The 16,442-nt window shown below is 44.3% G+C and overlaps 1 protein-coding gene across 1 annotated transcript in view; it reads right to left on the bottom strand.

The window, feature by feature from the left end:
* EPHX2 (epoxide hydrolase 2) overlaps positions 1 to 16,442 on the bottom strand; it is a 77,087-nt gene that overhangs the window by 9,881 nt on the left and 50,764 nt on the right. Inside the window, exon 13 of the mRNA XM_066278571.1 lies at positions 2,128 to 2,199. Coding sequence (XP_066134668.1) covers positions 2,128 to 2,199 — 72 coding nt within the window. The remainder of the gene's footprint in view (positions 1 to 2,127; positions 2,200 to 16,442) is intronic.

Below are 16,442 nucleotides of genomic sequence, written 5' to 3'. Positions count from 1 at the left end.
AATCAATGAACAACTAAAGTGCTACAACAAAAAACTGATGATTGAAGCTTCTCATCTCTCTTCGTTCCTGTCTGTCTGTCCCTATCTATCCCTCTGACTGCCTCTCTGTCCTTGTAAAGAAAAAAAAAGAGAGAGACAGCAAACATCAAATAGTATCAAATAATAGAACTTGCAAGACAGAGAGGGAAGAGAATGAAAAATGACTATACTTAAAATGATGAAAGATGTAAAAGAAAAAAACTGAAAAACAATTATTACAGAACAAGAGATGAGAAAAAGAATCAAATACAACTTTCATAAATTAAAAACATGTTCATTGGCTGGGAGAGGGGGCTTGGAGGGATCAAGAAGAAAAAAAAAAGACCAAAAAAAGAAAAAGAGAAAACTCATGGACAACAGGGTAGTGATTACCCAGGGTGAAGGGTGGAGGTGGAGGAGGTTATGGAGGGATAAATGGTGATGGACAGACATTTGACTTGGAATAGTGAACACACAATACAGTGTACAGAAGATGTGTTGTAGAATTGTGCATCTGAAACCTGTATAATTTTGTTAATCAGTGCCATCCCAATAAATTCAATTACAAAGAAAATAGTGTTCACTGAAAAAATTTTTTTTTAATTTCTGAGATGGGTTAAACTGCAGATTAGATAACAGTAAAGGACCAATAAGAGGGTAGATGTGAGGCTGATTTCTCATGCAATAACAGGAACCTTTATAAGAAAAAACATTGTCAACCTAGAATTCCATACTCAAACTATTCTTCAAGATTGAAAGCAAGCCTGACCAGGTGGTGGTGCAGTGGGTAGAGCGTCGGACTGGGATGCGAAAGGACCCAGGTTCGAGACCCCGAGGTCACCAGCTTGAGCGCGGGCTCATCTGGCTTGAGCAAAGAGCTCACCAGCTTAGACCCAAGGTTGCTGGCTCCAGCAGGGGGTTACTCGGTCTGCTGAAGGCCCGCGGTCAAGGTACATGTGAGAAAGCAATCAATGAACAACTAAGAAGTCGCAACGCACAACGATGATTGATGCTTCTCATCTCTCTCCGTTCCTATCTGTCTGTCCCTGTCTATCTCTGCCTCTGTAAAAAAAAAAAAAAAAAAAAAAAAAAAAAAAAAGATTGAAAGCAAAATAAAGACATTTTCAGTCTTGGCCAGATAGCTTGGTTGGATAGAGAATTATCCTGAAACACAGAGGTTGCCAGTTTGATTCCCTGGCTGGGCACATCCAGGAACAGATGGATGTTTCCGCCTCTCTCTCTCCTTTCCTCTCTCTCTAAAATCAATAAAATTAACATTTAAAAAAGATATTTTCAAGCCAAAAAAAATTATGAGTTTACTACTAACAGACTTTTGAGAAAATTACAAAGGAAATCCTTTAGACAGAAAGCAATTGAACTCAATATAGAAAAGAGTGAGATGCTAGAAGTGATCAGCAGAGAAAGTGGCAAACACAGGAAAGTCTAAGCAGGCACCATCATGTGAAAACAACAGTAATGACAGTGACTACTAACACCTAAGACAGGAGGGTGGGTGTGGGTTACAGAAGTAAACCATTATAAGCAAGTCTGGTTGTTCAAGAAAAGGGTTAGAGATAGCCTGAAATTATGAATGGAACAGCTTTTAGCTTTTCCACTTGACTTCTCAGAGTCCTTGGAACCCCATTCTCTTCTCACCACACTTCAGCCCTTAACCTATTCCTGTGCCAACCCTCCCCCATTCCCTTAAAGGGATTATAACAAGTAGTTATAAATTAATATATAATATATAACAAATATATAGTATATAGCAAATATATAACAAATAATTATAAATTAATTTCAGACTTTGATGCATGCTAAATTGGTAAGGTAAAAATGCTATAATTTCTCAGCTGTCACTATTATAATCATCCTTTGATTTTAGTTTCAAAACCGTACTGGAGTGTGGCAGTGAGGATGTTAACTTTCCCCACTAACATGACCAGCAGAGGGAGGATGCCAATCACCCTGACTACAAAAGGAAAGAAGGCCAGCTTGCTTCTTCCCAGGCACTCCAGTCCCCTCCCCCATCCAGAGAACTTTGCCCTCCATAGCTCCCCCTCCCTGCCACCCAGCTGCCCTCCCATCCTCCCACCCTGTGCTCCTCACCTCATCACTTGCTTTGAATAAGCTTTTGAAAGTCCGATTCAGGTTCTCTTCCAGTTCAGCCTCAGCCACTCCCTGAAACAACAGAGAGAACAAAATGACAGACTCTGCCAAAATCTTGGACACCGTCTCCTCCCCGATCTGACTGAGAGCAAGAAGCCCCCAACTGCTGTCCATCTGACCCAAATTTCATTAAAAGTGTATTCGTGGTCATTTTCATACTGAAACACATTTTTTTGTGTGTGTATTTTTCTGAAGTGTGAAGCAGGGAGGCAGAGAGACAGACTCCCGCATGCGCCCCACCAGGATCCACCGGCAAGCCCACCAGGGGGCAATGTTTTGTTTCCTCCCATCTGGGGCATTGTTCCATTACAACCGGAGCCATTCTAGCACTTGAGGCAGAGGCCATGGAGCCGTCCTCAGTGTCTGGGCCAACTTTGCTCCAGTGGAGCCTTGGCTGCAGGAGGGAAAGAGAAAGATAGAGAGGAAGGAGAGGTAGAAGGGTGGAGAAGCAGATGGGCGCTTCTCCTGTGTACCCTGGCCGGGAATCAAACCCAGGACTTCTACACGCTGGGCCGACACTCTACCGCTGAGCCAACTGGCCAGGGCCTGAAACACAAATTAAATACAAGATGCTAACAGTGGTCCTCTCCTGGGAAGTAGGTTTATGGAGGTGGCTTTCTTTACTTTTATATTTTTCAAAATTCCTACAGTGAAAATGTACTACTTGTTAAAATCCCTTTAAGGGAATGGGGGAGGGCTGGCACAGGAATGGGTTAAGGGCTAAAGTGTGGTGAGAAGAGAATGGGGTTCCAAGGACTCTGAGAGGTCAAATGGAAAAGCTAAAAGCTGTTCCATTCACGCATCTCATTTTGCTGTGGAAACTTCAAAACCATCTCCTTTGATTGGCACCTAAATTATTACAGACCATCACATTGCCCATGGATTGTCTCCCAAGGACAAGGCAGCAAGGTTTCCTTGTTAAAGAGACACACATCCCCCTGACCTGTGGTGGTGCAGTGGATAAAGTGTCAACCTGGAATGCTGAGGTCACCATATCAAAACCCTGGGCTTGCCTAGTCAAGGCACATATGAGAAGCAAATTTTATGAGACACACATCCCTTGTGCTAGTAAATTCCCAGGACTTTTGCCTCACGGGAGCCTCATTACATTTAAGTGCCTCATCTACACATAGTTCTCTGGCCACTTCCAGGAAAACTGGTCTAAGAGATGCTAACATACAAAACAGAGGTCCTGAGGGTGGGGGCGGTGGCTGGATGTGGACTGCAGCAGATCATCCGAGGCACTGGGACGTAACTCTGGGGGCTGGGGAAGAGATTCTCACTGGAAATGAAGGGTCTGGATTCATTCCCTCCCCTTCCCTTCTTAAATTCCCCAGCCTGGAGCATTTCCAGACATAGGACCAGGGAGGCAGGTGGCAAGAGGCTTTGGGCTCCATCAGGGGATTCTAATCTACTGGTGCTCAGGACTCCTGGTTCCATGATTTTTAGGACATAAAAGGGAAATAAATTTTAATCCAATCTATCTTTTCTAGGAATTGAAAGCCCTTGGACCAGAAAGCTGTTACAGAATCAGTATCAAGAAAGTCAGCTGTCCCTGAGGCATGGGTTCACCAGGGGCAACTGCTCAGAAATAAAGAGGTTTCCTCAGCACAGTGCCTGAGGGTACCAGTGTTATGTGAAGGAACTAAGTAAGAGTGTGACAGTGTGCCTTAGACCAGTGGTCCCCAACCCCCGGGCCGCGGACCGGTACCGGTCCGTGGGCCATTTGGTACCGGTCCGCAGAGAAAGAATAAATAACTTACATTATTTCCGTTTTATTTATATTTAAGTCTGAACAATGTTTTATTTTTAAACAATGACCAGATTCCCTCTGTTACATCCGTCTAAGACAAGGGTCCCCAAACTACGGCCCGCGGGCCGCATGCGGCCCCCTGAGGCCATTTATCTGGCCCCCGCCGCACTTCCAGAAGGAGCACCTCTTTCATTGGTGGTCAGTGAGAGAAGCATAGTTCCCATTGAAATACTGGTCAGTTTGTTGATTTAAATTTACTTGTTCTTTATTTTAAATATTGTATTTGTTCCTTTTTTTTTTTTTTTTTTTTTTTACTTTAAAATAAGATATGGGCAGTGTGCATAGGGATTTGTTCATAGTTTTTTTTATAGTCCGGGCCTCCAATGGTCTGAGGGACAGTGAACTGGCCCCCTGTGTAAAAAGTTTGGGGACCCCTGGTCTAAGACTCACTCTTGATACTTGTCTCGGTCACGTGATACATTTATCCGTCCCATCCTAAAGGCCTGTCCGTGAAAATATTTTCTGACATTAAACCAGTCCATGGCCCAAAAAAGGTTGGGGACCATTGCCTTAGACCACTCCAGCTGCTATTACAGAACCACAAATCGTGTGGCTTATCAACACAGACATTTGTTTCTCCCAGTCTGGAGGCTGGGATGTGCAAGGTCAGAGCACCAGCAGATTCATGGTGAGAGCCCGCTTCCTGGTCCATAGACGGCATCTTCTCATGTGTCCTCACAATGTGTCCTCACATGGTGGAAGGGGCAGGGGGCTATCTGGAGTCTTTCTTATAAGGGCACTACATCCATTTATGAGGGCTCCACCTCAAGAGCCAATCATCTTCCAAAGGGCCTACTTCCTATTAACATCACATCAGAGGTTAGGATTTTAAGATACGAATTTGCAGGGTGGGGGCAGTAGCAGAAACATTCAGTCTATAGCAAAGTGCCAATCTATTCTTTCCTCTTCTTTTCCAACTGCTCACCCAGGTAACAACTGAATTGAACTGCACAGTGTTTTCTGAAGGGGGGCCCTGCTCTCCCACCTCCCTGATTTAACATACTGTAACTTCCACCAAGAGGACCTATATCCCTCAGTTTGTCTTCAAGAAACCTTCAACACCTTCCCCAAATACTGCCTTCTCCATGAAGTCCTGCCGTCCCCCAGCACAATAAAATACTACTCTTGGCTCCCACAGAGCCTTTACTGTGCCCTCCTTGGAGCACCCAGACAGCAGGGAAGCATCCACTCATCTTATTCCCAGGATTCTCTGTGACTGATCCCGGGCAGACTAGAGGTAGACCAAATGTTTGTTCCTCTCCTCCTGGCAATGTTCCCAGAGAGGAGGGTCCTAGAAGCCAGGTAGAGAAAGCGTTCTAGTGACCAGTGGCCCTCCATCCTCACACCCTGGAAGAAGCCCTTTTCCACCGCATCTTATATGTTCTGCACACTGCAAATCACAAGAGCTCTGGATCTACGAGATGCCAGCACCACAGCAAAGGAAACATCTGTCATCAGACAGTGCTGGAACCACAGTTTAAGATTTTCTGAGGAAAGTAATGTTGGTGCATTAATTACAATCCCCTCACAACTGTAAGATTCAATTATGATGGAGAATCGATCATGGCCCTCTGCTGCGTGATGAATGCTGAGGCAAGAAATAGCTCTGGGAGGAAAGTGATCAATGTAAGCCAACCCCTCACCCCACCCCGGATCAGCCCAGCATGTCATCACTCTTATTTTTTGAGAGCTGCCCCCATCCCAGAAACCACTGCTGTTCATGAGCTCAAGGATGTATCTCAGAGTGTGGAGGCATCTGCGCAGGCCCAGAGGTCTGGACAGGGCTTTGGCCCTCAAATGGTCCTTAAAAGAGCAAACAGAGACCAAATGGGTCAATAGAAAATCAATGGGAGCTAAAAGGGAAATACTGTAAGTCTGTGCACCCACGTGGAAGTACATCAGGGCGTCAGGGAAAATGAGAACACCGGTCAGGGCCAGACAGGGGAGGCTCTAATAATGTTTGTATTCTGGTTGTGTGCCCTGCTAATGCCATCTAACAGCCGTAATTTATACGAGGTGCTGCCCTATGTTTAAGTCCTACAGATCAATGTAAAGGTTCCTGTCTGCCCACCTGATTGGAGCTCCTCCCTTTGCGCTCCCAATCATCAGACTTAAACAATGGACTTGGGAATCCAACAAACACGGTTTCAAGCCCCAGTACTAAGTTATTAACTGGGCAATTTAATCTTCCAGAGCCTCAGTTTCCTCATCTATGAAATGGGGAGTTTTATTTTCTTACAATCCCTGACATATAGGAGGGGTGCCAGTAAATGGTTATCGTTATCATCATCAGAATTATTATCTCGATCTTTAAAGTTATCGAATTGCGTCAGAATTGCCTACTTTGGATTCTGGCCCCCTCACCAGCCTGTGAATTTCTTAGGGATATCTCACTATATTTTCTTCATATTTTTATTCCCACTGCCATAGCATCGTAATTGTAGGTGCCCAAACAAAGGCTAGAAGGATGGGGAGGAGAGAGAGAACAAAAGAGGAAAAAAGGGAAGGAATATGAAATAAAGACTTAGGAGGGAGTATCTTCTAAATGGCCACATGAGTTGTGGCTTTTCTAGTCCTGCCCTCTACTGTAAGCTCATATCCACCAAACAAGGTAACTCACCTCCAGCTTGAGGCAGAGCCAAGCACTAACCCAGGAGTTTCCAACCTTTTACACTTGGGGACTGTGTGAAAATAGAATTATTTCAGGGACTGCTAAGGCAGAAATCACCCTAAGCATAAGCCAATTCAACTAAGATCATTGGGTCTATAACCTTCATACAACATCAGGGTGTGGGGCCCACATGAATTTGTGGCAGATTGGTCCACAGAACAGCAGTTGAAAAACCTTGCACTAATCTACAGAACAAAGTCAAATGAAAGCATCTGATCTACTATTACCCAAAAGCTATCACCTGGGGCAGGCAAACTGAAGCAAGTTCTAGATTCTAAAAGAAATTCCTAGAAAAAAAGTCTTTGGAATTTTATGAATCCTGGAGCTTTGTCTCAGAGTACTGTGAGGTTGTTTGAGAATAAAGATTTCCTAATAGTCTACTTAGAAATGGTGTGCATGACTTAAAGAATAAAAAACCAAGCATGGGTCCTGGCTGGTTGGCTAAGTGGTAGAACATCAGCCTGGCCTGTGGAAGTCTCGGGTTTGATTCCCGGCCAGGGCAAACAGGAGAAGCGCCCATCTGTTTCTCCACCCTTCCCCTTCTCCTTTCTCTCTATCTCTCTCTTCCCCTTCCACAGCCAAGGCTCCATTGGAGCAAAGTTGGCCCGGGCACTGGGGGTGGCTCCATGGCCTCGCCTCGGCCTCAGGTGCTAAAATGGCTCCAGTTGCAGCAGAGCAACACCCCAGATGGGTAGGGCATCGCCCCCTGGTGGCATGCTGGGTGGATCCCAGTTGGGTGTATGCAGGAGTCTGTCTTCTCTGCCTCTCTGCTTCTCACTTCAGAAAAATTAAAAAAATAAAATAAAAAAGAAACCAAGCTTAGGAGAATTCACCAGAATCTTTCGGCCTTTCTTACTAACCAGACCTATTTCTCTCCCCCTCTTCTTTATTTTAAACTTAAATTCACAGACACTCAAAGTAAGAAGGGAACTTCTAATTTAGTGGTAGTCAACCTGGTCCCTACCGCCCACTAGTGGGCGTTCCAGCTTTCATGGTGGGCAGTAGCGGAACAACCAAAGTATAAATAAAAAGATAGATTTAACTATAGTAAGTTGTTTCATAAAGATTTATTCTGCCAAACTTAGTGAAAATCTGACATAAAGTACTTGGTAAGTAATTATTATTATATGCTTTAACTTGCTGTAACTCTGCTTTATAAATTTTATAAAGTAAAGTTACTTCCCTACTTTATAAATCACCATTACTGTGGAACTGGTGGCCGGTTAGAAAATTTTACTACTAACAGAGATAGAAAAGTGGGTGGTAGGTATAAAAAGGTTGACTACCCCTGTTCTAATTCTTTCCTCCTTGGTTTCCACGGCTTATAGATCAGTATCTCTAGGTTTGCCCTTATTCCTGAGACATCTTTCCAACTATCTGATACACATATTCATCTGGATATCATGTCACACTCCTCAGTTTGATCATTACAATTAACTTTAAAACCAATAAACAAGGCCCTGGCCAGGTAGCTCAGTCAGTTAGTATCATCCCAATACACCAAGGTTACAGGTTTGATCCCTGGTCAGGGCACATACAAGAATCAACCAATAAATGCATGAATAAGTGGGACAACAAATCAATGTTTCCTCTCTCTTTTTCTCTCTCTAAAATAAAAAAAATTGCTCTGGCCGGTTAGCTCAGCGGTAGAGCATCGGCCTGGCGTGCGGGGGACCTGGGTTCGATTCCTGGCCAGGGCACATAGGAGAAGCGCCATTTGCTTCTCCACCCCCCCCCTTTGTCTCTGTCTCTTTCTTCCCCTCCCACAGCCAAGGCTCCATTGGAGCAAAGATGGCCTGGGCGCTGGGGATGGCTCCTTGGCCTCTGCCCCAGGCGCTGGAGTGGCTCTGGTTGCGGCAGAGCGACGCCCCGGAGGGGCAGAGCGTCGCCCCCTGGTGGGCGTGCCGGGTGGATCCCAGTCGGGCGCAAGCAGGAGTCTGTCTGACTGTCTCTCCCCGTTTCCAGCTTCAGAAAAATACAAGATAAATAAATAAATAAATAAAATAAAATAAAATAATTTTTTTAAACCAATAAATAAAATGTAGTGTTTGCCTGACCTGTGGTGGCGCAGTGGATAAAGTGTTGACCTGGAAACACTGAGGTCGCCAGTTCAAAACCCTGGGCTTGCCTGGTCAAGGCACATATGGGAGTTGATGCTTCCTGCTCCTCCTTTCTCTCTCTCTCTCTCTCTCTCTCTCTCTCTCCTCTCTAAAATGAATGAATAAATAATATTAAAATGTAGTGTTTGATGAAATACATTTTTTATGCATACCTCAGCATCATCATACCTCACCCTAGTGCAGTGGTTCTCAAATTTTTTGAAGTGGGGCACATTTAAAATCCTACAAATAATTGTAGGCGCACTATATACAAATTTCTGAGATATGTTATAATAATTAAGTCAAATATTAAAGAAAAATATATAAAGTCCAAGTGTGCTTTTATGGTAATTAAATGAAATAAATATGACAAAATTAAATTTATTCTGACATTAAAAAACATTTTTATGTTACATTTTTTGAGTTGTGCTTTTTAGAATTTGTAAAAAAGGGATCAAAAAATAAAAGAAACAAAAAAGTTATCTTTTTATATATATAGATACATTCTTAGTAAGATTTAGTAAATTCGGCAGGTCCGGCACAAATGTGTTAAGTTTTTTCATTCTTGTGTTTATGAGAAACATAAGCTTGATGTGTCCTAGTGATTTCTTCAGTGTTTGGGCATATATTTGAAAGGCAAACTCTCATTTCCTTGTCAATACATTGAAGAATTCCTCTCTTTTCACTCTTAATTGTGTTGAGTACAGAAAACTCCCACCATACATATCATCTTAACATTACACCAAACAAAAGATAGAAGAAACTTGCCTCCAGTCTTTCCATGGAACATGGGGGTAGTGTAAACAATCCAGCACCACAGCTTAACAGCCTTTTGCAACCTAATCAGGCTAGTGAGGTGAGGGGTTGGGCAGACTGTCAGCTTATAGCCAATTCCCCATACCTTTATTCCCCCCCAAATCTAAACTCCAAAAACCTTGGGGTTTTTTTGGTCCCCAACAGGCACATATTTCTCTGGAATACCATAGAGCACACCTGGAAATCTTCTAGGATGCACCAGTGCACCCTGGCACACACTTTGAGAACCACTGCCCTAGTGGTTTGAATAGTGATTCCAAGAACAAATGCCCAGTACCTATGAATGTAACCTTATTTGAAAATAGGGTATTGGTGGATATAATTAAATCAGGATCTCAAGATGAGGAATGGACCTCCAAGTCAAGGAATACCAAGGGTTTTCGGAAACCAACAGAAGCTAGGAGAGAGGCATGGAACAAATTCTCCCTCAGCACCCCCAGAAGGAATCAAGCCTCCTAACACCTTGGTTTTGGACTGCTGGCCTCCAGAACTGTGAGAGAATAAACTTCTGTTGTTTTAAGCTACCAAGTTTATAGTCATTTGTTACGGCAGCCTTAGGAAACTACTCCACCACCTCAAAAAGTTTCTTGCCCTGGCCGGTTGGCTCAGTGGTAGAGCGTCGACCTGGAGTGCAGAAGTCCCGGGTTCGATTCCCGGCCAGGGCACACAGGAGAAGCGCCCATCTGCTTCTCCACCCCTCCCCCTCTCCTTCCTCTCTGTCTCTCTCTTCCCTTCCGGCAGCCGAGGCTCCATTGGAGCAAAGATGGCCCGGGTGCTGGGGATGGCTCCCTGGCCTCTACCCCAGGTGCTAGAGTGGCTCTGGTAGCAACAGAGCGACACCCCGGAGGGGCAGAGCATCGCCCCCTGGTGGGCGTGCCGGGTGGATCCCAGTTGGGCGCATGCGGGAGTCTGTCTGACTGTCTCTCCCCGTTTCTAGCTTCAGAAAAATACAAAAAAAAAAAAAGTTTCTTGATTTGAGGGGTAGGTAAGAAAAACAAAACAGTTAACCTCTGGGTTCCATGGGGCCCACAGAGCAGCAGGACGATATGTGTGCTGACCCATGGGTGGGCTGGGCGGGAGAGGCTCCCAGGATCCCAGGATCAAACACTCAGACATCTCTTTATGCCTCCCCTCATTTTACTCCCCATCACATTTCCAAGTCACTGTCAGCAGAGCCCCAGAAAAGTAGGTACAATAAAGACCAAGTTTGTTTAGACTTTCTACCCGAGTGCTGGCAGGGGTGGCATTCTCAACCGCCTCATTTGCCTGGGAGGTTCTGACAGCTGCGAGGCCATAGCTGGCCGCCATTTCCAACTCAGACATCCTCAGAGACATCCTCCCTCTTCACCACCCCAGTGGACCGTCTCTTTAATCTCCCCTTTGTTCTTTCCAAGATGAAGATGCCCTTAATTGAGTCTATTGTTCCATGGCTAAGCCAGTGGAGACAGCCGCTTAAATCAAATGGCAGCTCCCACAAAGCGTGAGCTCAGGCCACTTTCATGCCTCTACAGCTAAGACCACAGACACTGGCTCAGAGGGAAGATGGGCGTGTCCAGTGGTGGGATTAAGCAGGTTTGCACTGGTTTGGCACAACCAATATATAATTTTTGTTGAGTTCAGTGAACCAGTTATTAAAATGGCATTTGTAATTAGGGTTCTCTCTAAGGTAGTCCAGGCACCTGGGCAGCCGCCCAATGTGGAAATCACAAATTTACATTCCTTACTCTTTTTTAATGTTCATCTGTCCAACAGCATATTCTAAGCACCCTTGATAATATTCATTCCATCCATAGGTGAAAAAAATTTGATGAAATTATGCTTGTAATATTTATTTATTCATTTCATAAAACTCATTATACCTTTAATGAAATATTACATTTTAATTCCTTTGTGCTTGTTACTTCAGTAAACAAACATATAACGTAAACAGAAAAAGTGCCAAACAACCAGGGGGTGACAAGTTGTATTGTTTTTTGTCAGGTTTTTAAAAAAATTAATTTTAATGGGGTGACATTGATAAATCAGGGTACATATGTTCAGAGAAAACATCTCCTTTTGTCAGGTATTATTTAATGTTTTTTCATTAATATTTTAAAACTCATTCTTATAGTCTAGTGTTGTGTACCTCTTTTACTGTTCTTATTTAAGTATTAAATGCATAAAATAATAAACTACTTTTCAGTATATCGTTTTTTTATACTTAAAATGGTCATTAGGACAGAGAACCGGTTGTTAAACTATTTGAATCCCACCACTGGGCGCATCCCCCTAATCAGGGGGTTGCGGCCAGCAGCTCTGCCTCACGTTTTGGATACCTTGACAATTACTTGAATTCCTCTGAAACTCTGGGGAAATTATCTCAAAACAAGCCAGGACACACAGCTGGGGTGGTCGCCCCTGGAGTTGAGGATGCCGGTGGACAGAGGCATCTGACATCTAGGCAGAAAGAGAAAACTATTTACTACTCTCGGCAGCGGGCCAGGCAGGCGGGAGAGAGAGGAGGCCGGGCTCGGCGGGCCACGCGAAGACCTGCAGCACTCTGACACCGGTCCCGTGCGGACTCTTCCGTGAGTCACAATGGCCCTGAGTTGGGAAGGCCATGTTGAGGGTGAAGACCCTCAGGTTGAAATGTGACCTTGTTTGAAGATGGATTATAAGTGGCCAGATTGGAAATGAGAACCCCAGACTTTAAATCCCATGGTAGCTGGTTCTTTTCACTATAACATAATAACACTACCCACTTAAGAAAACAAAATTGAAATGCCAAGGGTTTCTTCCAGGGATGACACAAAAACAAAAACCATGATAAAGACTGGTGTGTAAGGTAGCTCGTGGTGGTGCTTGCTCTTCAAATCTATTATTCAGCTGTGAAAAACCATCAAAATCATGTCCCTCAATGAGGACTGGTTAAATAAATCATGGGCTATCTTTGTTATGAAGCACCAGGCATCACTAAAAGGAATGAGATAAATCTATATGTGCTGACAGGAAAAACTAAGATCTTTTAAATAAAAAAGTAGAATGGTTCAATTTATATTGAAATTTATGAACCCTGGCTGGTTTGCTCAATGGGTAGAGCATTGACCTAGCATATAAATGTCCTGGGTTCAATTCCCGGTCAGGGTACACATGAGAAGCAACCATCTGCTTCTCCCCCTCCCCTTCCCCCCTTCTCTCCCTCTTCCTTTCCCGCAGCCAGTGGCTCCATGGGTTCAAACCTTGGCCCAGGCACTGAGGCCTCATCTCTCTCCTGCCTGCCTGGCCCAGCTGCCGAGAGTAGTAAATAGTTTTCTCTTTCTGCCTAGATGTCAGGTGCCTCTGTCCACTGAAGACAGCTCGGTTGCTCCAAGCATCAGCTTCAAGCTCTGAGGATAGCTCATTTGATTTGAGCATTGGCCCCAAACAGGGGTTGCCAAGTGAATCCCAGTCAGGGCACATGTGGGAGTCTGTCTCACTATCTCTCCTCCTCTCACTTAAAAATAAAAATGCATGATGGCCCTGACCAGGTAGCTCAATTGGTTAGAGCAGTGGTAGTCAACCTGGTCCCTACTGCCCACTAGGGGGCGTTCCAGCTTTCATGGTGGGTGGTAGCGGAGCAACCAAAGTATAAATAAAAAGATAGATTTAACTATAGTAAGTTGTTTCATAAAGATTTATTCTGCCAAACTTAGCGAAAATCCGACATAAAGTACTTGGTAAGTAATTATTATTATATGCTTTAACTTGCTGTAACTCTGCTTTATAAATTTTATAAAGTAAAGTTACTTCCCTACTTTAAAAATCACCATTACTGTGGAACAGGTGGGCGGTTAGAAAATTTTACTACTAACAGAGATAGAAAAGTGGGCGGTAGGTATAAAAAGGTTGACTACCCCTGGGGTAGAGCATCATCCCAATATACCAAGGTTGTAGGTTCATTTCTCTGGTCAGAGCATATACAGGAATCAATCAATGAATAGATAAGTGAAACAACAAAATTTGATGCTTCTCTCTTCCTCTCTCTCTAAAAATAAATAAATAAATAAATAAATAAATAAATAAATAAAACTTTTAAGCCTGACCTGTGGTAGCACAATGGATATGGTGTTGATCTGAAATGCTGAGGTCACGGTTTGAGGCCCCAGGTTTGCCCAGTCATCACAAGCAACTACGAGTTGATGCTTCCTGTTCCTCCCAGGAAGTTGATGCTTCCTGTTCCAGACCCAAGGGGGTGGTCGCCCCCTCCGACCACCACCTTGCTCTCTCTCCTCCTCTCAAAAATCAATAAATAAAACATTTTTTAAAATGTTTTTAAAAATTATTTATACACTCATGTACACACACTTACTTAAAAGCATATTCTTTAAAAATGGGATAAACCAAACTATTCCAAGTAGCTAGCTCTCAATGAATGAAGGAGGCAGTTGACATTTTAGTTTACACAACTCAGTACTTTTTTTTGGGTAGCAAGCGTAAATTACTTACAAAATAAAGTCTGTAACAAGTCACCAGCTATCCCTGCTGCCTAAGGGACAGGGTGTCGGAGGAATTGGAACTCAACACTGTGAGGAAGAAAGATCACTGTGGACATCCAGGTGCCCTTCGGCCAGGCGAAACCTTCTTCCTCCACTACTATTTAAAATTTCCTTTCCTTACGTTTTCTCTCCACTCTCTAGTTTCTGAGCTGGTTAAATACTTAAAAGTTGGTTTTGGTGCTTGAAATCTGCCTGTATCTTGTTATATGGCTCCAGAAGCATGGGCGCATGCACACAAAACACACGTGTGTGTGTGTGTGTGTGTGTGTACTACTCCCTACCCTGTAAATAACAATACATACATACTGCTAAGAAGAAGTAAAGATAAAACGGTGTTGAGAGGTGGAAGAGGGCAGGGTTAACAGGACATCCTGGACAAAGGCAAGGGGGCTATGCCATATCCTCAGGCTAAGCGAAACATGAAGAATCATTAAGATTTAAAATATAGAACAGGTTCTGCTGAAATTACTCAGCTGATTGTCTTTGCTGCCCAGAGCTGCCTCCTCATCTTCCCTTTCTTACTAATACAAATGCTATCTTATTATCCCTTCTCTGAGAAGCAAAATAAAAAAACAAAAAAAAACCAACAAAAAACAAAACAAACCATACCTTTTAATTCCACCAGACTTGGCAGATTCTCAGGACAAGACAGTGAACACATAGGCTAAAAATTCAAAGAGCTGGGGGAGAGGGGAGCTGGATATTTTATTTTTTGTATTTTTCTGAAGTTGGAAACGGGGAGGCAGTCATACAGACTCCCGCATGCACCTAAATGGGATCCACCTGGCATGCCCACCAGGGGGTGATGCTCTGCCCACCTGGGGCGTTGCTCTGTTGCAACCAGAGCCATTCTAGCACCTGAGGCAGAGGCCACAGAGCCATCCTCAGTGCCCGGGGCCATCTTTGCTCCAGTGGAGCCTCGCTGAGGGAGGGGAAGAGAGAGACAGAGAGGAAGGAGAGGGGGAGGGGTGGAGAAGCAGATGGGCACTTCTCCTGTGTGCCCTGGCCGGGAATTGAACCCAGGACTCCTGCACGCCAGGCCAACGCTCTACCACTGAGCCAACTGGCCAGGGCGAGGCGATAGCTGGATTTAAAGTTGGAGCTGGTTTAAGCACATCCTGCAGTGCTCAGCAAACAGGACCAAGAGGTGGGAGGGATGGATGCATCTCCACAGACTGGAGCCTCCCTTAGGCCGAATGAGTCCCAAATGACCTTGAACCCTCACATATGGCTCTCCCAGGATGGAGAGCAGTGGGGACTTTGTTGGGAGGAGAGAGTCAGGAAGGAAGGGCTGGCTACCAACACCCATCCCTGAAGCAAAGAGTTGCTGAACATGTTATGTTTTACTTATTAGCCTGAATTCGGCTTACATTTGCAGTTATACCTGTTTGAAAACCATCCAATGAGACCATCCTTTTTTTAGACAAGGAAACTGAGGGCCAGAGAGAAGAAGGGACTTGCCTCGTTACTGAGTAGGCAACAGACATGCTGGCAGAACCCAGGTGAATGGTCTCTCCTTAAGACCCAGCTCTGTACCTATCCTGACCACCCCCGCAGGGCTCCTGGGTTTTTTTTCAGCGGCCAGATCACTAATTTGAATTTCTAAGATTTCCTTGCCAAGAGGTTCTGTTCTTAGAAACAAAACCACCACTAAACTCTTCTTGCAGATTTTAAATTCAGCTGCAATAATAGAACAATAGAGGCATTGATTTTTTCACAATGACTGTATTAACCTTTGAAACCAAAAATTTTGTCTCACTAGGGCTGCTCCTCTCCTCCCTGCTAGGATGTGTAAGACACAATAAAGTCAAGCTCCCTCCCAGCATGGCACAAAGGGAGGCACGTGGGCTTTGAAGTCAAAGGAGACAAGGCCAAGATGCTGACCCAGTCGTGTCCCTAGTATCAGGCCAGTTAGTGAGCCTGTCAGTCTCTGCTTGCTCAGCTGAAAGACAGGAGACATGCCACAGTGCTGTTGTGAGCAGAACTAACTGGCATGTGGCACTCAACAAAAGCAGTAGTTGCAACCCAACTGTCCACCGATGGGTGAATGAAGAAACAAAACATCATCTACACATAGAGTAGGTCGTAATTTAGTCTTAAAGAGGAAGGAAATTCTGACATGTGCTGCAACATGCGTGAACCCTGAGGTCATGATGCTAAGTGAAATCGGCCAGACACAAAAGAACATATACTGTATGATTTCACTCAGAGAAGTCAAATTCATAGGGACAAGAAACAGAATGGGGGTTGCCAGGACGTGGGGGGGGGGAGTGACAGCATTTTAGTTCTTCTAGATGAAAAGAGTTCTGGGGATGGATGGAGGTGGTGGTTACACAGCAATG

This window comes from Saccopteryx bilineata, chromosome 1, assembly GCF_036850765.1.
Source record: "Saccopteryx bilineata isolate mSacBil1 chromosome 1, mSacBil1_pri_phased_curated, whole genome shotgun sequence".
Classification (NCBI taxonomy): Eukaryota; Metazoa; Chordata; class Mammalia; order Chiroptera; family Emballonuridae; genus Saccopteryx; species Saccopteryx bilineata.
The sequence above is the reverse complement of the archived record's forward strand: the minus strand, read 5'-3'. Positions and strand labels throughout refer to the sequence as shown.